A 23,680-nucleotide genomic window follows, 5' to 3' on the forward strand; every position below is an offset into this window, starting at 1 on the left:
TGGGTTGGTCAGGTCTGAGCATGGGTTGGTCAGGTCTGAGCATGGGTTGGTCAGGTCTGAGCATGGGTTGGTCAGGTCTGAGCATGGGTTGGTCAGGTCTGAGCATGGGTTGGTCAGGTCTGAGCATGGGTTGGTCAGGTCTGAGCATGGGGGGGGGGGGGGAATCTGAGCACTGAGGGTCTGACACTGGGAGTCTGATTTGTGTTTTCTGATCCGAGCATTGGGGGTCTTATTTTGGGGGTCTGATGAGGTTTGGGGATCTTATTTTAGGTCAGATGAGAATGGGGGATCTGATTTAGGAGTCTGATCTGAGGTCTGTTAAAAAAAATATATTTTCTCTTTTTTTTCTCTGCTAATGAAAAATAAGAAAAAAAATTTTTTCAGACCTCAGATCAGATGAAAAATATATTTTTTCTCTTATTTTTATTTGTTAAAACCTAGGTGCATCTTGTAGGGCGAAAATTACGTTGACTCGTGTGTAAAATGTATAGCTTGTGGCTCCTGGTAGTCATACGTTTTTTTGGGGGGGCTCTTTGTGTCTGTAAGGTTGGCCACCGCTGTATTAAGGTATCAAAAGTTAATATGGCTGCAAAGGCAACAGCTGATAAACAACAAATATTAATATGTAATAATTTTTTTTTTACATGATGTATAGCCCAAGATGTCAAATATTATAATACAAAACCTACAACAACAATCATATTGCTAAAATGAAATCAATGCGTTTGAGGGTATTTTTCAATATTTTATTTAGTGCATTTCACACAAATTTAGTGAACATATAAAACTTTAATTTACAAAAGTGTACTGTGCCTGTATAGTACATATCATTTCGATGATACATATGTGCACTTGTCAGTGAGCAATTTATTTTAAGTTAGACTTTTATAAATGTTCGAAGAGCACAACTCTGTTCTACTGAGTGACTTGTTTTTTTTATCTTTTTATTTTATTTTATTTTTTTATATTTTTTAGCTCAATAATTCAACATATGATGCAGTCACAACATCTGCATTTTGAAACAGATACATTTTCTTTTAGGGTACTTTCACACTAGCGTTTTTCTTTTCCGGCATAGAGTTCCGTCACAGGGGGTCTATACCGGAAAAGAACTGATCAGTTTTATCCCCATGCATTCTGAATGGAGAGTAATCCGTTCAGGATGCATCAGGATGTATTCAGTTCAGTCGTTTTGACTGATCAGGCAAAAGAGAAAACCGCAGCATGCTACGGTTTTATCTCCGGCGAAAAAAACTGAAGACTTGCCTGAATGCCGGATCCGGCATTTTTTCCCATAGGAATGTATTAGTGCCGGATCCTGCAATCAGAATACCGAAATGCCGGATGCGTCCTTCCGGTCTGCGCATGCAGATCTCTCTGCCGCAAGTGTGAAAGTACCCTTACTCATTCATACGCTATTTACATAAGAGCCTTAAGCCTTTTTTAGTTTGGTTATTGATTTCACAAACAAAAGGATTCTGGTTTAAAACAAAAAATAAAAATAAATTTATTTTTTATTTTTCACATTTTCAGGATATTAGCCAATAGGCATATAATGTCTGATCCTTATAATGGCTAACCTATATAAAAAGGGCATATTGTTTTTTTCTGAAAATGGAAACCTTTGGTAAAAAATAACAGGGTTCTGATAGTTTATTAGGAAGGGAGTCATTTGTTAACCTTATTTTCTAGGCAAAAAATGTGTGTGGTATAGAAGCTCCGTTGTGTTCACTATAATGGAGCTAAACTACAGTACTAGGACAGCTGTGTATTTCTAATCCTGTGCAATCCCTTTGGATAGATAACAGAATGTGGTTCAACTAGGCTTTAGTGGAAACATCAGCTCTATCACCACTGCCTATGATTTGTCACAATAGTCATCAATGGAGAACATTACCCTACATCTTAAGCTCAGGCATATCAGATCCACTCTTCTTAAATCGTTCCGCTTCTATCTCTAATAACGAGATTGTGTAGTTAATGATTCCCTTTTATCCTGTAGTTCTTAGAAATAAATAATCTTTGAAGATGAAATACTCTTTGTAGATTCGCTCCCAATGTGTTCATGTCTATCCTGTAAACTCTACACTAGTCTACTCACTACACCCGTATTCGGCCTCCCAAGTTGTCTTGGCTCATTGGAGATACTATACCAACGTGAATGGATGGTCTTGTACCTAGACATGTCAAAGGATTTAGCTAGAGTAGAAAGGATTATTTTCTGACACAAAAAAAGATGTTAGAAGTGAACGATTGTCCATTTGTTTGTGGTCTTCAGATGTTGCATTTTTGCTTCCTGTCCTTCTTCAGGTTGAGGAAATGGATTCTATTGGCCTCCGGGTAGGTGACCTTTGACAGTGGCAGTTTATAAATGCCATCGTTGTTTGTGGTTATCAAGAGGAAGATTAGTGCTGACAGGCAGAATGGCCAAGTACAACTTGGCAGCCCAAACTATAAAAAAAGCAAATCATATGATTAGAAAACAAGGCCAATGTAGCCAATCTTAGACATGAGTATTTGTAGAAAAATAACCTGAGTGGATTTGTTGTAAATTTTTTAAGAACACAACTATTGCACAGAAAATTCAGAAAACAATAAAATAGAAAAAACTGATACTCACCTTACCGATCCCTATTGACTACCCTACCAGTCTTTACTTCCTGTCTCGGCGCACAGGAAATGCCTGCTCAGCCAACCACTGAAGTGGGTCACAGCTGCTGCCAATGATTGGCTAAGCGCCATTTCCTATGTGTTGAGATTGGACCAGGATTAAAGATCAGTGGAAACCAGAACTGTGACAGTATGAGAGTGGTAGGGGGATCAATGAGGTGAGTATTGGTTCTTTCAATTTTTAACCCTCACTGAGCTCACTGGAACCAATTTCTTTCCTGCTCTTTCATTTAAATGGGTCTTTGAAAATGGTCCTCATTCATGAACTCGCGACTCTTCCCACCACCCACCATTACCGATTGTCAGCTTTCTACCTATGCAAAGTATAGGAAGAGGTCTGTCAATCATTCGCAGGAGGACCGGGGCAGCCAGAGCTCATGAACATTGGAGCTCCACTGGAGATTCTCACCAGGGATTATAAGAAAATGACTGGGTCAAAAAAGTAAGTCACAAGGTCTCTGTCATTCAGATAAGCAAGATTCCCTTTAAGTAGTGAAGTTTTATGGAATTCAGTTGGCCTTTTACAGGATTCCACAAGACTTTTTGAAAGATGGTGGTTGATTAACACTCCTTAAGAAGATTCCCAAAATATTTGACTTTAAGAAGATTCTATCTATATGTGCTTTTGCTTTCTTGATGACACTTACCACAGACATCATGTTGCCCAGAGCAGCTCCTAGGTAGGCACAAAAGAGAGCTGGGGGTACAAAAAAGAAAGAAGTTAATGGGGTAGTCCGGTAATTTCAGGTCCCCCTGAAATGAATAGGGGTTATATAATGAACATTGGGTACATAGAGAGGTTAACATGTGTTTATCTGTTCATCTTAAAAGGTTTGTCTACCAATGAAGAGAAACAAGAGTGTTGCAGGCTAACACAAATAGAAGCAATGATGTTACATAGCAAGCTTTCGAGACAGCTAAAGTCTCTTCTTCAGGCATATTATTGCTTCTATTTTTGTAAGCCATTAAAAAGTATCATACCTGGAAGGCTCCTATTTTTTTTTCTCTTACAGAAAAGGTCCTATTAGAGCACTCGAATTTGGGCCGGTTCTTAGGATTGTAGGCGTTTGTAGCCCCACCTATCTTCTGGCCAGGACAAGAGCTTAATTTGCCTGGATTGTACCTACAAATTCAGAATGATCCCAGAAAATTAAGGACCATTGGCAACTATGCTTTCTAATTTCCCTACTATTTTATTATGCCAATTAAAGACACCCCTGCGTATCTCTATACATAGTGTAGTAATTTTGAATTTGCCTGCATAATTCTTTATTTCCCTACCAGCACAATGTTTTGTTGTAGCCTCTCCTATTAGTTACATTGTCAAACTCTTCCCTGTGTTTCTGTGCTCATTGGATGTAAAATTGATATCAATGTGCTCTGTCATGATTTGCTTTCCTGGAAGCAAGCAGCAAGAACTGCAACTCAAAGCACTGCAACTGACTCTGTATATGTCCTGCTGCTTCCCGGTTGTCAAGTGGCTAAAATTTTTTAGCAAAGTACTCAAAGTAAGGCCTCATGCACACGACCGTATTTTTTTGCAGTCCGCAAAAACGGGTTCAGTTTTTCCGTGATCCGTGACCGTTTTTTTTGTCCGTGGGTCTTCCTTGATTTTTGGAGGATCCACGGACCTGAAAAAAAAGTCGTTTTGGTGTCCGCCTGGCCGTGCGGAGCCAAACGGATCCGTCCTGAATTACAATGCAAGTCAATGGGGACGGATCCGTTTGACGTTAACACAATATGGTGCAATTTCAAACGGATCCGTCCCCCATTGACTTTCAATGTAAAGTCAGGAGTACACTAAAAGAACTGTGTACATGACTGCCCCCTGCTGCCTGGCAGGTGCTGCCAGGCAGCAGTGGGCAGACCCCCCCTCTTTTTAACTCATTGGTGGCCAGTGCGGCCGCCCCCCCTCCTTCCCCTGTAGTTAACTCGTTGGTGGCCAGTGGGCCCCCCTCCCTCCCCTGTAGTTAACTCTTTGTTGTCCAGTGCGGCCGGCCCCCCCTTCCTCCCCTGTAGTTAACTCGTTGGTGGCCAGTGGGCCCTCCCCCTCCCTACTAATTAAAATCTCCCCCCCTATCATTGGTGGCAGCGGAGAGTACCGATCGGAGTCCCAGTTTAATCGCTGGGGCTCCGATCGGTAACCATGGCAACCAGGACGCTACTGCAGTCCCGGTTGCCATGGTTACTTAGCAATTTGTAGAAGCATTATACTTACCTGCGAGCTGCGATGTCTGTGTCCGGCCGGGAGCTCCTCCTACTGGTAAGTGACAGGTCTGTGCGGCGCATTGCTTAATGATCTGTCACTTACCAGTAGGAGGAGCTCCCGGCCAGACAGACATCGCAGCTCGCAGGTAAGTATAATGCTTCTGCAAATTACTAAGTAACCATGGCAACCGGGACTGCAGTAGCGTCCTGGTTGCCATGGTTACCGATCGGAGCTCCAGCGATTAAACTGGGACTCCGATCGGTACTCTCCGCTGCCACCAATGATAGGGGGGGAGATTTTAATTAGGAGGGGGAAGGGCCCACTGGCCACCAACGAGTTAACTACAGGGATGGAGGGGGGCCGGCCGCACTGGACAACAAAGAGTTAACTACAGGGGGAGGGGGGGCCGGCCGCACTGGCCACCAATGAGTTAAAAACAGGGGGGGGGGGGTCTGCCACCTGCTGCCTGGCAGCACGTGCCAGGCAGCAGGGGGCAGTCATGTACACAGTTCTTTTAGTATATTCTAACCTGAATCGTCCCCATCACCATGGGAACGCCTCTGTGTTAGAATATACTGTCGGTTCTGAGTTTTCACAAAGTGAAAACTCAGCTCTGAAAAAGCTTTTATGCAGACGGATCTTCGGATCCGTCTGTATGAAAGTAACCTACGGCCACGGATCATGGACAAGGATGCCAATCTTGTGTGCATCCGTGTTCTTTCACGGACCCATTGACTTGAATGGGTCCGTGAACCGTTGTCTGTCAAAAAAATAGGACAGGTCATATTTTTTTGACGGACAGGATACACGGATCACGGTCTCGGCTGCAAAACGGTGCATTTTCCGATTTTTTCACGGACCCATTGAAAGTCAATGGGTCCGCGAAAAAAAACAGAAAATGGCACAACTGCCACGGATGCACACAACGGTCGTGTGCATGAGGCCTAAGCTAAAAAAAAAAAAAAAAAAAAAAATTCTCTTGTCGTTCCCGTTTTGAAACGAGGTTTCCTGCAGAGCTCCACTTCTTGGTCCCGTCTGGACACACAGGAAAATTCTTCTCAGCCAACCACTGAGGAGGGTCACCGCTGCAGCCAGTGACTGCATGGGCATTTCCTGTGGGTCCAGACTGGCCTGGGAAGTAGTGGGCAGGGGGTCCTGGTACATATCAGAACAGGAGTGGTGTGGGTTCCGGCAGGTATCACTTCTTTCATCTTCTAAACCCACTCAAAGCCCTTTGCCAACATTTCTTCTCTGCTGGACAATCCTTTTAATAAAATTTAACCCTAAAATGAGTACATACCACATGCTATAGCGAGCAAGTGAGTTTGCCAGGTGAGAGCATAGAACATTCCACCCACTGCAATGCAAGCCAAAACGGAGTTATAGCCCCAGAGTCCAAAATAAATCTTCTCAAATGGTGTTGCTAGACTCAACCCTGAAAAATAAGAAGGAAATGTTCTCAAGTGTTTTAAGAAGTCAACCAAAAGTTATAAGGTTAGAAGGGTCCTTAGAAAAAGGTATGAGCTATGTCTGTGTTCTCTGCCTTATAGTTATGGCTATACAGACCACTCAATCATATATTTACCTGCTATCATTCCAAAAGCTGATCCAATTGCTGCATGCATGCAGATTATTGGGGAGGAAAGAAACAGAGATACCAAGAAGATCCCTCCTGTCCAAGGATTATCGCATCCATACACCTGACCAACACCGACTGGTATGGCTTTCAACAGCTACAAGACAAACAGGGAAATGTATAATGTAAGGGTAAGCATGCATCCCTGGAGCAAGGGGTGACAAGTAATATGAGGTACATTTAGCCATATCTTACAAAAAGGGTCTACTACATAATATGCAGGTTCACTGGAACTTGTGATCATGCATATAAGCCGTGAATCAATGCATTTTTGTGGACTTATTAGTGATGGTATCTGACCAAGGAGACTTATTTAGGGGTGGAATTATGCTATATTTGATTCCCTGCCCCCCCCCTTCCCATAGTATTTGCTATGAAATGTGCATGTGGGTATGACATGTCCGGTCCTTTGGCCAGAGTGGAGAGTAGTAATAAAAAGTGTCTCTCACTCTGGAGGACTTGTCCTGTTTGATGTGAATGGGTATGGTGTAATAATTAATTTCCCCTGCGGTGGGGCTGCAGGGAAACTAAACACTTCAAGGTTTTTCCACAGATTCCAGCTGATCGCAGGGGGTCCCAGAGGAGGACCAGAAGATTCAAAAATGTAAAGGGGTTTCTTCGGCCATACATGCAAATATAAAAATAATACAAACCAAGAACACTGCTGATAAGAAGTGTCAAAGTAGTTTAGGCTTGGTGGATATGCCTATTTTTGGGGAAACATTTGAATGTATATTGTAACTTATAAGTAATGGTTTTAGACAGCTAGAGCGAATGAGGTCTAAATCATGTTGTAGTGCCACCAAGCTCTATATTTTATCTTGTAGGTTTTATAGATCCCTCCTTAGATCTCGGCACGGCCTGCCTGTACAGACAGGTCTTAAACACGCATATATTTTACTATTTATTCACAGCTGGGGAGCGACCGCTCAGTGTGAAAAACAATCTGCCCTCACACTTTTTACGAGTTCCCAGCCCAATAAAGTTCACCACAAGCCACTTCAAATAATTGCTTTACTTTAAAGCGAGTACATCTGAAGGAATTATTGGCCAGGTGATAAAACCATCACGGTGTGAGATAATCGATACAAGCAGGGCGGTGGAGATCATTGCTATAAGGAATTGGATAATATGGTATGCACTGCTGAAAACAGGAAAAAGCTACAGTGAGAATTAAAATTCTAGACTTCTGGACAAAGTGAGAATTAAAATTCTAGACTTCTGGACAAATTAACATTAAAGAGGACCTTTTATGGTTTTGTATTAATGGAGATAAATACCTTTACTTGCGGGGTACCATCCGCTGGTGCTGCCACCCTGCCTGACTTTTTAAAATATCGTTCATGCACCCCGCTGTGCCCCCCCACGCAGTTTTTGAGCTCAGTATGCTGATACTGAGCATCGGTACAAGGAGGAAGAGACGCCAGGGTTTCTCAATGGGCGTCTCCTTCTCCCTGGCTGTGCCGCGATCCAATCACAGCGGAGAGCGTCACAGCCAGGGAGAAAAAACTAAACAAAAAAACTCAACTTTTCTCTGGCTTGGACGCCCTCCCCTGTGATTGGATCGCGGCACAGCCAGGGAGAAGGAGACGCCCATTGAGAAACCCTGTTGTCTCCTCCTCCCTGTACCGATGCTCAGTATCAGCATACTGAGCGCGAAAACTGGTGGGGGTACAGGAGCGATATTTAAAAAAATATATATAAAATCAGGCAGGGTGGCAGCATCAGCTAATATATGCTATGTTATTGTAATGATGTTGCCACCATTATTTTGACTGGCTTAGGCTTCTATCACATCTACGTTTTTGCTGTCAGGTTTTGAGATGCATGGGATCTTAAAACCACAGCAAAACGCTTCCGTTATTATAATACAATGGCTGCATCTTTTCTGTACAGATCCGGTTGTATTATATTGAAAATGAAGAAGCCGAATAAAACAGATCCGGCACCATTGACTTACACGGTTTCTTCAGTTTCCCATGCCACACATAAAAAGGCTGCTTGCAGCAGTTGTGTTCGGCACTGGAACGCAATAAACCGGAACGGAAGGCACTCCGTTCTGGATTATTCAGTTTTGTCCCCATTGACAACAAATGGGGACAAATCTGAAGCGTTGTGCTACGGTTTTGATAGCCCGTTCCGGATCTTAAAACCGGACAGCACAACGCAGATGTGAAAGTAGCCTTAACGTATTAACACATCAAAAAAACATAGTAATACAACAAATCACATTAAAGAGACCATCCTGGTGAAGTTGGTGTTAAAATAACAATGTATTCAGAATATATAACTTCAGGATCCAAAAGCTAGTAAATGAAGGTGCTCAGTGGTCTAGAGACCTTATTGTCACAAGTTCACAACATGCACCCAAGATAGAGCTAGTGGCAAATCCAAACTTTTCTTGGCCAGAAAAAAAAAAGATCAAAAGTATCAGAAGTAATGAATCAGTACAAGGTGAAATAACTGGATGGCCAGGATGAGGCGGATGCCAATAGCCCCATATTAGGAGAAAAGTTCCCCTTCCCTACCCCACAATCTTATTTCCTAGTCAGATACTCTAACCAGAACTAATTTCATAGAAAGCGAATTGATCTAATATTTTGGGGATATTTGCGAAGGATGCAAGGGTATAAAAGGCAACCCTGTATCCCCATTTGGAGATCCATAGACCAGGACAAGAAAGCTTATGATTATTCTGGTCTCCACGTTTTCCTTTCCTTAGATTCTCATTAATCTGATTTAATTCCAATTTTAACCATGGAAGGATGTACTGTAACGCCCCAGAGTGGCATTACCACTTCTGCACCTCGCTACTGTCTCCTATGGATAACCTAATGCCATTCTGTGTATTTATTTCCAGGTCCTATATAATGTGCATTTCCTATTTTGCAACTGTTATGTTCACGTGTAATATGCCTGGTTCACCAGCAGATGGCAGCATAAATGGCAGAGCTACAGGTACAGAGAATGGAGCTTTACATTCCATTCTAACACACACCCCTGTGTTGTGGTTGGCGTGTCCCACTTGCTGCAGGTGTCTAGTCAGTTTCTAGTTACCCCCTTCCAAGGGAGGTTGTGCAGCAGGTGCACGTCCCTGCTGGACGTGCCTTGTCTAGGCCAGTTAGAGCACCTTCAGCTCTGCTGGATGTGGAGGCCACAGCTTGAAGCCTCTGAAGCCAGGAGGAGTTTTCCCTGGACAAAGCTAGAGTCAGACTACAAGAGAGAAGTCGCAGCATACAGCTAAAGCCAAGTTATTAAGCTACCCTGTCAGCACAGCAGAGTCAGAGAGCAACACATGTAGTGGAGAGGAGTTTGCCTTCCACCGTTAATGCTAACGCCTGCTGGGAAGCAAGACAAAGCCTGAAACTGTTGGAGAAACATTTATTGAAAGTAAAGCTGTTATTAAACTTAATCACAAGTTCTGGACTTTATTTCATCATCCCCTTAATCAACAAACCCCCTTTTCATTGCTTCGGAGCCAACGCCTAGGGTCCAGCGTATCCAGGTAGGATCAACGTGACACATGCGCAAACATTAAGGGCAGTGGCGTAGCTAGAAATGACTGGGCCCACAGCATATTTTTGAATGCGGCCCCCCCTCCCCCAGTAATTTTTTCGCAACCCCTTCCTTTCATGCCGCCCCATTCCTGTGGCTAGTAAAGATCGTTTTCTCTCAGACCAGGCCCGGCAGCTGTTCCATCCGTTTTCTACACTGTCTATACTGTCACTGTATATAATTTCATTGTGTAATACTGTTGAGGGGGCCCTGACAAAATCTTTTAGTCCTCCTCCTCCTGGATGAGCCCCTTCGGGGTCAAGGCCCCGAAGCAGCCGCTTCCCCTATAGTTACGCCCCTGATTAAGGGACATTTAGACCACACTACACCACTACTCTGGCATTCCTACACCTGGGTACCATCCACAGTATCACTAAAAGGGGCCCTGTGCCCTTGTTGCTTAACTGCAACTGGCGTCACGAAAACAAGTACATTTTCCTCTTAAAGGGCCCTGGGGGGGGGGAGGCACCCGCTGCAGTACCAAAAATAAATCCCATGTATAACATACATGATCCATCTATATTTTCTTACCCTTGTCACCAGCAGGTCTAACCACTGAACTGTCGTACCTTACCCTTACCCATGATCCATCTATATATTCATACCCTTGTCACCAGCAGGTCTAACCACTGAACTGTCGTACCTTAAATCTTGAGATAACTCACTAGTGCAACCTCACATGTTCTACTAGTGAGAGGCACATTTTCATCATATCATTACCAGCCTTACCGAAGGTATGTGGACATCAGACCAGGTGATGTTTGGAACAGCATCTATTGGTTTAATATCAGCAGTGGGAAAGAATATATTGTAGTGACCGGTGGCGGCTATGTGCAGGCATACTGCAATGTTGAATGGCAGTGTGAAGACTGGCAGGTCCCATTTGCTAAATATAGAAGCCAAAGCACTCGACAAAATAGGGCTGGACAAAAAAACATAAAAAAAAATCTGGTTAAGAATAGTAGGCAAGGAGTCAACTTGATAGGTTGACAAGTGAAGGACATTATGGCAATAAAACAATTCAAGCACTGTTAACTTCATATTTGGCTTTTGGTACAAGTGTTAACAGTCGTCAGCATTTGGTAGATCAACAAAGGAAAAGACCGGCTGAAGGACTCACCAAGTCATTGACATGACAGTCACGGGGATAAGAAGCCACCAATACCAATCCCCTTTATCTGAAAACACAGCCATCAGCAAGCCAACCAAGATTCCATTGTACCCGTGCAGCCCTGCAGCTATAGCAGATCTAAAGTAAGAGAGATTTGGATATAAGACGCCAATACATCGAATCAGAATTATAAATTAAATACATAGTAAATTCATAAAGCATAAAAAACAATAAAACAATATAACTACTATACAACAATATAACTACTATAATACCGCCTCCTATGTACAAGAATATTACTGCTATAATACTGCTCCTATGTACAAGAATATAACTACTATAATACTGCTCCTATGTACAGTGATATAACTACTATAATACTGCCTATTAAGGAACAAGAGTATAACTACTATAATACTGCCTTCTATGTACAAGAATATAGCTACTATAATACTGCTCCTATGTACAAGAATATAACTACTATAATACTGCCTCCTGTGTACAAGAATATAACTACTATAATACTACCTCCTATGTACAGGAATAGAACTACTATAATACTGCCTCCTATGTACAAGAATATAACTATTATAATACTGCCTCCTATGTACAAGAATAATACTACTACATTACTGCCTCCTATGTACAAGAATATAACTACTACAATACTGCCTCCTATGTACAAGAATATAACTACTATAATACTGCCCCCTATGTACAAGAATATAACTACTATAATACTGCCCCCTATGTACAATAATATAACTACTATAATACTGCCCCTATGTACAAGAATATAACTACTATAATACTGCCTTCTATGTACAAGAATATAACTACTATAATACTGCTCCTATGTACAAGAATATAACTACTATAATACTGCCCCCTATGTACAAGAATATAACTACTATAATACTGCCCCCTATGTACAAGAATATAACTACTATAATACTGCCTTCTATGTACAAGAATATAACTACTATAATACTGCCTTCTATGTACAAGAATATAACTACTATAATACTGCCTTCTATGTACAAGAATATAACTACTATAATACTGCTCCTATGTACAAGAATATAACTACTATAATACTGCTCCTATGTACAAGAATATAACTACTATAATACTGCCTCCTATGTACAAGAATATAACTACTATAATACTGCCTCCTATGTACAAGAATATAACTACTATGTACAAGAATACAACTACTATAATACTGCCCAGTGTGTAAAATAATATAACTTCTATAAATCACATTGTCACATTACTATGTAACACATTGTGCATACCTGTCTTGGCTTAGAATAAGTGCTGTCAGCGTTGACACTACAGTTCCCAGACATCCGGCAATGGCCCACCAGGGGTTTTGAAGAAAAAGTCCAGCAATTATGATGAGTCCACTGAGAGGATTGTTGACAAACATCACCTGTGATGTGCCTCGTAAAACCCAGTCAATGAACTGGAACGGGACTGGTTTATCTGGAATGGAATGTCTTGTTTCACGATTTTGAGGTCATTCTGCATTGTACATTGTACACCTGTGGTCAGTGGTATAGGTTGTATACATTGTGAGCATTGTTTAGCTTGCCTCTTGCCCACTTTCTGTAACATCTTATAAAACACCTTGGCTTCTGCTATATAACATTTTATGCAGAGTTTACATTGCAGCCAATAAAGACCTTATATAAACCCACAGTAGGATTTCTAAGAAAGCTGTAACACTTAACCTAGAAATATCGTCGGAACTTATTAAAGGGGTATTTCCATCTTATAAAGTGATGGCAGATATCTCGAGCCAACTGCACTGCTGGGGGTGCTATATTTTAGGGAAAACTGCTAAACCAGTGCTGTGTCCTCATCATTCTCAGGATGGCCCCAGATCCCAGTGGCTGGACCCTCACCAATCATGAGGCGTAGAAATATATAGAATTTCTTGGACCATGACAAAAAATAAATAAATCTGAAACATGCCCCCCCATCTGCCATGTGCATTTAGAATAGTGGAGTTCTTGTAGCAAAGGGGTGTTTAGCGCCAGGATCGGGGTGTGACTGCAACCTTCCTTTGCATCCCTTGTGGCCATGACCCTGTAATGACTATTACTCTATGACCTCTGCCGATGGCGCAAAGAAAGGGCGTCTCTTGGCAAAGCCAAGCATATTGAATTCAGTGAATATGGCCGCCTGTCCTCCTTTCTGCTATGAAAGGAGCCAGCAAGACAATAAATAAATCAAGTACGGAGCGCACATACATACATATAGAACTACACCTACACCATGAATGGAGTTGTATAGTTCTGATGTTCTACAAGGAAATTGGCTGGAGGGGGAGGGGTGGTTAATGCAGTGGCCCAGCGGTTCTCTGCTAAAGGGTTAATACCAAATTCACTGCTAAAGTGTTTAAAGTGTTCGCTGTAATACTGACTATGATCTGTGCACTATGTAACCCAAAAAGGCTATGTATAGGTTAGCAATAGTTAACCTGACAGCAGTAACAGTTGCCGGGTAATGGACTGGTACCATTTTTCCCTGGATAAAGTATTTTAGAGTTCCTATACCGAGGAATATTGTAAAACTGTCTTTCCCACTCACCTCTCAACCAGGCTCCAAATTCCTTCATTTCTCCTGAGATGTAATGGAGAGCAGTGCAGAATATTCCAACCCCATGGGAACAACGATCTGGACTCTCCTCCGGCTTTTTCTCCTCCATTTCATCCTTGTTTATGGGAATATGACTTTCCATGGTTTCTACTTTGAGATAATGCTAAAAGTGGAAGAAAACACCCATGATCAGTTTTTGGAAATGCTGAGGTTTGAGTGATTTCTGGCAGTTTTTGCGACAAATATTCATTTCCTCTCTTCAGTCTGACCACACAAACAGAGTCAATTTGAAGCACTGGTCCTTCTGCATATCGATGTAGCAGAGCTAATATTTTGTAGTTTTACCTGGAGTCCTATATTAAAAAAAGTGACAACTTGTGATAGCAGCATTGGTTGTGACAAACTCAGGCCTAGTGGGTTTGAGAAATCTCTATGTTAAAGAAGCACTCCTACAAAAATTATTCTCTGACCTGTTAGTAAGGTCCATGATATAAACTATAGTGAAGGTCATGTCCTTACTGTGACTGTATTTGTGAGTTATACCCTCCCTTCTGATTCTCAGCTGTGTCATGTGTCCAACACTCTGTCTCTGCAACTGACAAGGGACACAAAGTCAGCTACTTCTCTATTCATTCTTAGGTTCCCATAGGAGCACATAGAGAAACTGGCTTCCTGTCCACACATAAGATGCTGTGTTATTTGTAAATGCAGAGTGCTGGTCACATTATACAGCTGAGGATCAGAAGGGAGGTTATAACTCACAAATACAGTCACTGGTAAGAAAATTATCTTCACTACTGTTTACATCATGTACCTTTCCAACAAGCCAGAGAATAAATTTTTTGTGGTAGTGCTACTTTAAGTACCTCAGAAAAGTAACTGACAAGTCGCATTCACATGCAAATTGAAGTGTGGTTAATAAGGGCACAATCGTGCACGTTATGACTAGGGTTGCAGTGGCGGCAAATTGCGACTGACATTGCAACAGCATTCATTTCCATTATGTTGCACTACACCCCAAACTTTGGTCATGCCCCTGCCTAAGGCCTAGTTCACACGAACGTATGGCTTTTATAGTTTTTTGCGGTCCGTTTATCACGGATCCGTTGTTCCGTTTTTTGTTTCCATTGTGTTTCCGTTCTGATTTTTCTATTCCGTTTTTCCGTATGGCATATACAGTATACAGTAATTACATAGAAAAAATTGGGCTGGGCATAACATTTTCAATAGATGGTTCTGCAAAAAACGGAACGGATATGGAAGACATACGGATGCATTTCCGTATGTGTTCAGTGTTTTTTTTTGCGGACCCATTAACTTGAATGGAGCCACGGAACGTGATTTGCGGGCAATAATAGGACATGTTCTATCTTTCAACGGAACGGAAAAACGGAAACGGAATGCATACGGAGTACATTCAGTTTTTTTGGCGGAACCATTGAAATGAATGGTTCCGTATACGGAACACAAAAAAACGGCCCGTACACTCGCAAAAAAAAAAACGTTTGTGTGAACTAGGCCTAAAGCTCAGTTGACAAACACAGCTCTATTACGGTTTTAACGTAACAACATCTACATAGTCAGAACTGAAACCTCTGACAGACTCAGTTTAGCTACGTTGACATCTCATCTCTAGATCTGTCAACGTCAGCTGTACTACATTGAGACACAGCACAGGACTGCACTTAGGGTATGGCCATACATTCAGGCTTTTTGATGCAGTTTTTTAAGCCAAAACCAGGAGTGGATTGAAAAAAAAAAAAACAAGTAAACAAGTCATATCATATCTTCCCTTAATAATTTATCTCCTTTTATGATCCACTTCTGATTTTGGCTTCAAAAACTGTATCATAAAGCGTGAACGTGTGGCAACACCCTTCGAATACAGTGCCCACCCCCAGCAGCCAATGACTGCAGTAAAACCATGCGGACGTTGGCTGCCATACGTAGGCGTGGCTTGGTCACATTTAGCCAGTCGCACCATCAGATCAAAGCCTCAAGGCACCAACAGTCACATGACACTTGCCATCCAATAGAAGAGCATGGGGACCAAGGGGGTTAAAGGCTATGTACACCTTCGGGAGATATCTTTTTTTTATTATTGTATTGCACTCATTTTGAGCTAAAATCTTTTTTTTCAATTGGTTTTGAGCCCCTTTCTCTGTACAGCCTTGAGATTCTCTGGTAGCTACTCTGTGTTTTTACTGTTTCCTGTCGGGCTGCTCAGCTGATGGCCCCTTATCTCTGCTCTCTGACCTTATAAACACTCATTATAGCTAAATTTTTATCTTACTGAGGCCTCCTGCACACGACCGTATGGCTTTTCAAGTGTTTTGCGGTCCGTTTTTCACGGATCCGTTATTCCGTTTTTTGTTTCCGTTGTGTTTCCGTTTTTCCATATGGCATATACAGTATACAGTAATAGCATAGATAAAATTGGGCTGGGCATAACATTTTCAATAGATGGTTCCGCAAAAAACGGAACGGAAACGGAAGACATACGGATGCATTTCCGTATGTGTTCCGTTTTTTTTGCAAACCCATCGACTTGAATGGAGCCACGGAACGTGATTTGCGGGCAATAATAGGACATGTTCTATCTTTAAACGGAACGGAAAAACGGAAATGGAATGCATACGGAGTACATTCCACTTTTTTTTGCCGAACCATTGAAATGAATGGTTCCGTATACGGACCGTATACGGAACGCAAAAAACGGCAGTAAACGGGGGAAAGAAACGGTCATGTGCAGGAGGCCTAATAAGAATGTGGCTTAAATAAGTGTTTATGACCTTTTAGTAATTTAGAGATGGGGGGGTGGGGGTCATTTATTATCCTGAAATACATAGGTTACATACTAGGCTACTTTCACACTTGCGGCAGAGTGATCCGGCAAGCAGTTCCTGCCAGCTGGATCAGGCAATCTGCATGCAATCGGACAGCATTTGTAGACGAATCCGGATGCGGATCCGTCTCACAAATGCATTGCAAGAACGGATCCGTCTCTCCGTTTGTCATACCGGTATTTTGACATTTCAATGTAAATTAATGCCGGAATTTTGGAAGGAGAGAATACTGCAGCACGCTGCGGGATTTCCTCCGTCCAAAACGCTGTTCAGTGACTGAAGTGAAAACATCCTGAACGGATTTCTCTCCATTCAGAATACATTGGGATAAAACTGATCCGTTCTTTTTCGGTATCGAGCCCCTATGACAGAACTCAGTGCCGGAAAAGAAAAACGCTAGTGTGAAAATACCCTAAGGCATATTTCAGGTGCAAATTGCGGAGCAATGGTTAGTTGCCAGGTCTAAAAAAAAGTGTCCTGTCCAACTGCCAAATGGCACCGCCCCTGCCAAAAACGGAAGAAAACCAGCCATGTGGCTAAATATTGTTACACAGCTGGTTAAATAAAAAGGGACTTGCGACTATTCTTACGACTAAAATAAATGATCCCCAATATGTAATTATTTAAGTCATTATGATTATCAGGTGCAAGCGCCCTGGATGACAGAATAAGGGAGCGTTCACATCGCCGTTTCATTTTCTGTTCTTCGGATCAGTCAGAAGAATAGCAAAAAAACAGGATTCTGGACATTTGGCATCCGTTTGAGTCATTTCCATCAGAGATCCGTTTTTTTTTAGATGGGGGGGGGGGAAAGTACTGCGTGCAGGACTTTTTTCTGTCTAAAAAAACGGATCTCAGATGGAAATGGAGAAAATCACAGAAATAAGATAATAATGCACTTAGTAAAGTAGATGCAAGCATTATATATGGACAAAGTCCTCACTCTGATATGATAATATCGGAGACACTTAGCCAATATATTTTGATCAAAACACATCTGTGCCCGCCTACCAAGCGCCAAGGTGGTCTCAGGTCCTACGCTAAACCTACCTACGCCATTGGGCCTCTATGTTCAGGAGCGCAGACCCACACATATGGTGTGCTGCTCCTAGTCACCTCCATGTGCATCAAGCAACCAATGGGAGGAGGAGCAAGCACACCTATATGTACCACCTAATCAAGGCGCTCAATTGGATAGGAAGGGCAAAAGTGCAGAGGAATGCTACTCCCAAGATAAATAGATGCACATTCACACTTGAAGGTGCCACTCCCTCAAGCAATGGTGCAATTGTAAAAGGATCCGTCCCCCATTGACTTTCAATGTAAGTCAGGACGGATCCGTATTGGGACATAGAAATTCAAATCTAATACAAACGAATCGGTCCTGAACGGATGCATTCGTTTGTATTATCGGTGCAGATCCGGTACAGGACAGATCCGCGCGAACACAAGTGTGAAAGTAGCCTTAGGGGGTGATGTTTACATGGGATTGTGCGTTGGAGGCGGCTGGGGAGGAGGTGATGTTATTTACATGGGACTGTATGGTGGAGGGAGGATTATAACTGCAGGGGGCACTGCAGATCCAGGGGACATTATAGGCGGTCTTATTACTACTGGGGGCTCTATAGGAGGGTCTTATAGATCCGCCTTATTTCTACTAAGCTCACTATGGGGGCCTTATTACTACTGAGGGGTCTGTAGGGAGCTTTATTACCACTGGGGGAACAATAGGGTGCCTTATTTCTACTGGGGGGCTCTGTGAGGGTATTATTAATATGGGAGGGCTCTTCTAATAATGGGGGCATTGTTGAGGAGCGTTATCACGGTTGGGGCAGTGTTACTAATGAGGGCATTCTAGAAGGGAATTACTATTGGTGGGACTATGAGGAGCACTATTACTATGGGGGGCAGTAATGTTTCTTCAGGATAGTATTTGGGGGTATTGGGGGGGGCAGGGGCGTAACTAAAGGCTCATGGGCTCCGGTGCAAGAGTTCAGCTTGGGCGCCCCTTCCCTCAGTGCTTTGTGTGTCTTATGTGGCACAAGGGTCTTTGGGCCCCTTCAGGCTCCTGGGCCCAGTAGCGACTGCTACCTCTGCACCCCCTATAGCTACACCCCTGGGGGGGGGGGGGGGCACATCAAGCAGCAGGATAACACTGTGGGGATGGGGATAATGATAGAATGTGAGGAAGCTAAGATGTCTGTGTGTCACACTCTGCAGAGACGAGAGAAGTTGTCCAGACCGAGTGGAGAAGATGATGAGAGAGAAGATCTACAGAGAAGATGATGACAGAGGAGACGTCACCTGGAGTCCCTGGACGTGACAGGTAAGTGCTGCTGTATAGCAAGTACAGCAAAGTGCGGGGAAGGGATCCAGGGGGCCCAAGTAAATTCTTGCCCAGGGTCCAATCAATATTAAAGACGGCCCTGCATCTACTTTACTAAGTGCATTATTATCTTATTTCTGTGATTTTCTTCAATAATATGGCCAGTGACATCCGCACAATTGTATATCATCTCCGTGCAGGATGTTTTTATCTTAGTTCTTTCTGTGATTTTTTTTTTCCCCCAGATGGAAATGGCACAAACAAATGCCAAATGTGCTTTTCTGTCAACACACAAAGAATCCAGAGTCAGGCTAAGTTCACACGAAAGTGCGTGACCCGTGGCCGTATTGCGGCCCGCAAATCGCGGGCCGCAATACACGGCCACAGTTCCGTGTGAATTCCGCATCACGGATGCGGACCCATTCACTTCAATGGGTCCGCTAATCCGGAATCGCGGAACGGCCGCACGGGACGGGACCCCTCCGAAGCACTACGGAGTGCCTCCTGGGGTTACGTCCCGTTGTTCCGTTCCGCTAAAAGATAGAACAAGTCCTATCTTTTCGCGGAACGGCCGGATCGCGGACCCATTAAAGTGAATGGGTCCGCGATCCGATGCGGCTGACCTACGGCCGGCGAACAAGCATTGCGGCCCGCTATTTGCGGGCCGCTTCACAGGCACGGGTCACACACGTTCGTGTGAACCCGGCCTCAACCAGAGGCGAGGTCCGCATGGCCAGGGTGATAAAATGCGCCACATGATAAAGATGCTGTTCCAGTAGACTTTTCTTCATCTGTACCGTTTGTAAACCAGCGTTGAACTCTTGCATGGGATTAAATATTTCGAAAACTTTCCATATTGAGCGATGCACACCCAGAGTCACAGCTCTTTGATTTGACATTGTATCCTAAACAATGGAAAGCATTCATACTGATAATATTTCATCTGATTGTCTTCATATCTTCACTCTAGTGGCGTACTACCTGATACAGGTGGAGGTTATGTCACTGCTATTCTGCATTTCGTAATGCCCCCTACCCAGGTATACAGCGGTGCTGGTATCAGAATTAGGCCTCTTGCACACGACCGTATGTATTTTGCGGTCCGTTGTTCCTTTTTTTTGTTTCCATTCCTGTTCCGTATTTCCACAAAAACATCTCCGTATGGTTTCCGTATGCGATTAGTTTGTTGCGGATCAGAAACGGAAACATTACATTTGTATTCATTACTGTAATGTACTGTAATGTTTATAAACAGTAAACACATGGGCAAGGTGGGCATGGATCCGCAAAACACGGATGACATACGGATGTGTTCCGTATGCATTCCGTATTTTTTGGGCAAACCCATTGACTTGAATAGATCGACGAAACGTTATTTGCGGGCAATTTCTATCTTTTAGCGGAACGGATATATACGGAAATGGAATGCACACAGGAACTCTATGCCGGAAAAGAATAACGCTAGTGTGAAAGTAGCCTTACTCTCTAGATTTGTAGCAAATTTACATTTTTTATTAAGTGGAAATAAATTTTAATAAAACAAAATTATAATAAAAAATCTCCCTCTGCTTCACCCACTTTTTTGGCCCTTCATAAATATGACAACTGGCAACAACTCTATGGGGCACATTTTTTAGACCAATGTGGAAAATGCCGGCGTGCGCAGGGAAAAGTCGCAGATTGAGGCGGAATTCTGTTTAATAAATGACCCCCTATGTCTGCTGCTTTCCTTCAGAACATGATCAAACTGTCTGCCTGCAGCCACCACTAGAGGGAGCTCAGTGCATTGGAGTTTATACACTTACCACTGCCTGAAATGGAAGCTATAAAAATGTATTTGCACTGAGCTCCCCCTAGAGGCAGCTGCATGAATATACAGTGTTTTCATATTGTGAACAGTTCAGCCCTGGGCCCCCCTTCTCCCAGGGCCCTATGGCAGTCATGTGGTTTCCTCCGTGGAAGGTAGGCCGCTGGATATAATCAATTGTTTATATAAAAAACTTAACCCTTGCATGCACACCAATTATTGCAAAAACACTCGCATTTAGCCAAAATGTGAGGTGAACCCTAGGACTCAGAAGTGGTAGCTGCAAATACAGAAGTGGTATCTGCAAATACAGTGAAGGAGTTTAAGCATGCATGGGATAGGCATAAGGCCATCCTTCATATAAGATAGGGCCAAGGGCTATCCATAGTATTCAGTATATTGGGCAGACTAGATGGGCCAAATGGTTCTTATCTGCCGACACATTCTATGTTTCTATGTTTCTAGGACAAAAAAACAGGAACCAAAAAAGTTATATAAAAGTGCCCCCCATCACCACCACCACCAACCCCCTTCCTCACAAACAATAAAGCTGCCTGGTCCTAAGACCGGCACGGACTTACAACCTCCTGCGTCTTCCTAGATCTCACAAGGTCCAGATGCCGACGGCTGACGAGACGCTACTAGACGTGGTGACTTTAGGTTCTAGCAGCGTTGGTCTCATTATCTCATATTTTCCCTAACCTCAGGCAGCCTGGAGATGCGCCAAATACTTAGCAAATTAGCAAAATCATCATCATCTTTGTAAAGTAGGCAAAAAAGACACCACAGCACATTATCATCATCATCATCCTCATGTGACCGCCTACGAAAAAGGCCTGAAATGGTTTGGAGATCTGCAGCAGCTGTCACATGTCAGTCACGTAATGTATGCCAGATATAGACTGGATGGGACGTGTGGACTGGAGGGGCAAAATCCCAGTTTAGATCTGCGAGTAGGAGGAATAATAAAACAGCGCTTTCATTTTTATTTAGTTGTGTTATAATTGATCCGGTTGTAAAGTTACAGTTCGGCAGCGATACGGCTAAGCGTCTTATCTGTGTCTCGCCTGGTGCTGCTTGATCCTTCTGCTATGGTCAAGAAAGATAAGAGCGTGCGGCAAAGTCCTTCATTTTTTTTAGTCCAAAAGACATCGGACGAAAAAAAAAAGCTTGCCTTTTATTTCTCGTGTTCCAATCGTCTTTTACGGTGGTTTTTGCAGTGTCTGTGTAGCATTTTTCATATCCGCTTTTTTGTGACTTTTTAAAAAATTTGTTTGCAAGCCGTGCAACAGTAAAGCGTGTACCTCCCCTCTGGTGTCACTTTTGCTGTAGATCTCGAAGTACCGTATATATGAGCACATGACCGTATGTATTTTGCAGTCCGCAAAACACGAATCCGCAAAAAATACGGATGACGTCCTTGTGACATCCGTATTGCATCCGTTTTTTATGCGAATCCATTGTAAGGGCTTCATGCACACGGCCATTCTGAGCATTGGGGACCGCAATTTGTGGTCCCCAAAGCACGGACGACATCCGTGCAGATTCCGCAGAAGAATCCAGACCCATTCAACTTGATGGATGCACGCACTACTTTTTTGCGGTGCTGATGGATCACGGACCCATTCTTCTGCGGAATCTGCACGGATGTTGTCCGTGCTTTGGGGACCGCAAATTGCGGTCCCCAATGCACAGAACGGCCGTGTGCATGATGCCCTTACAATGGATTCGCATGCACTACTTTTTTTTGCGGTGCGGAGGCAGAGACAGAAACCCTGTTCCGTGCCCCCGTTCTGCACTGGACCTTCTGGATTGCAGACCCATTCTAGTGAATGTGTGGGTGTTTGGGGGTGGCAATACGGGCACGGCCGGGCAACGGCCGCGTGCATAAGCCCTAACAATGCCTCTCCTTGTCTGCAAAACGGACAAGAATAGGACATGTTCTATCTTTTTTGTGGAACGGCCAAGCGGACATACGGAAACAGGAGTAATTTCAGTTTTTGGGCCCATTGAAGTGTATGGTTCCGCATACCGGCCATAAAAAAAAAAAAAAACTGAAAAGACATGGTAACAAAATACGTTTGTGTGCATGAGCCCTAAAATCCATTGTAAAAAAATATGGAAAAATGGCATTGAAAATGCAACACACAGTGGCACGTGATTTTTTTTTCAAGTGGAGCAAAAACAAAATAGATTTCCGGGGCCCCCAAACTAAACTATAGCGCACTGCACTTGCTCAGCGTGCTCTCCGTTTATGTCCTGAAAATAGCCAAGCGTGTGTGACTGGATATTTTTGGCGGTCCCATAGAAGAGAATGGAGAATGCACAGCACAAGAACGGGCACCGCTCCATTCACTTCTATGGGACTGCCAGTGCTCGGCTATTCTCGGAACTGCCATAGAAATGAATGGAGGGTGGCCAGCTCTTATTCAATTTGTGGGCTCTGTTCTAGAGGTAGGTGTGGGACACATAACCATCCGACATTGGTGGCATATCCTAGTGATCTAACCATGTATGAGGTTAGTCAACCCCTTTATTAAATAAAGCCATGGTCCCCCCCAAAAAACGCACCACAATAAAGAAACATGGCACTGCGAAAATTGCATGTTTGCTCTGGGTCTGATAATTCCCGGAAACGTGCGGCTAACATCTAGATGTTTTTTATTGCCTAAAACACTGTGAAAAACTCTGCTTAGGGCTCATGCAAACGCTGCTTACGGTCCACAAATCGCAGATGCGCAAAACATAGATTCACAAATGTCCTATCCTTTTCTATTTTTTTTGCTGGGCTGCAGAATGGACATATGGATGCGGAGAGCACACGGTGTGCTGTCCGCATCTCTTGCAGCCCCATCGAGATGAATGGGTCCAGATCCGATATGCAAAAAATGGGGATCGCATGTGGACCAAAAC

At 43.2% G+C, this 23,680-nt stretch overlaps 1 protein-coding gene across 5 annotated transcripts in view; it reads right to left on the reverse strand.

Annotated features, from left to right (window-relative positions):
- Positions 1-1,406: 1,406 nt before the first annotated feature.
- The window catches only part of SLC14A1 (solute carrier family 14 member 1 (Kidd blood group)), a 529,357-nt gene continuing 507,083 nt past the window's right edge, over positions 1,407-23,680 (reverse strand). For 3 of the 5 annotated variants that reach the window (XM_040421151.1, XM_040421154.1, XM_040421153.1), the window contains 8 exons: positions 13,780-13,951; positions 12,480-12,669; positions 11,191-11,319; positions 10,800-10,992; positions 6,465-6,612; positions 6,180-6,314; positions 3,318-3,367; positions 1,407-2,451 (listed from right to left, as the gene is read on the reverse strand). In XM_040421151.1, coding sequence (XP_040277085.1) covers positions 2,275-2,451; positions 3,318-3,367; positions 6,180-6,314; positions 6,465-6,612; positions 10,800-10,992; positions 11,191-11,319; positions 12,480-12,669; positions 13,780-13,951 — 1,194 coding nt within the window. In that variant the 3' untranslated portion in view covers positions 1,407-2,274. Of the gene's footprint in view, positions 2,452-3,317; positions 3,368-6,179; positions 6,315-6,464; positions 6,613-10,799; positions 10,993-11,190; positions 11,320-12,479; positions 12,670-13,779; positions 13,952-21,348; positions 21,599-23,680 lie in introns of those variants that run through there. The other 2 variants (XM_040421155.1, XM_040421152.1) reach the window with 2 other exon arrangements.

This window comes from Bufo bufo, chromosome 2 (assembly GCF_905171765.1).
Source record: "Bufo bufo chromosome 2, aBufBuf1.1, whole genome shotgun sequence".
Classification (NCBI taxonomy): Eukaryota; Metazoa; Chordata; class Amphibia; order Anura; family Bufonidae; genus Bufo; species Bufo bufo.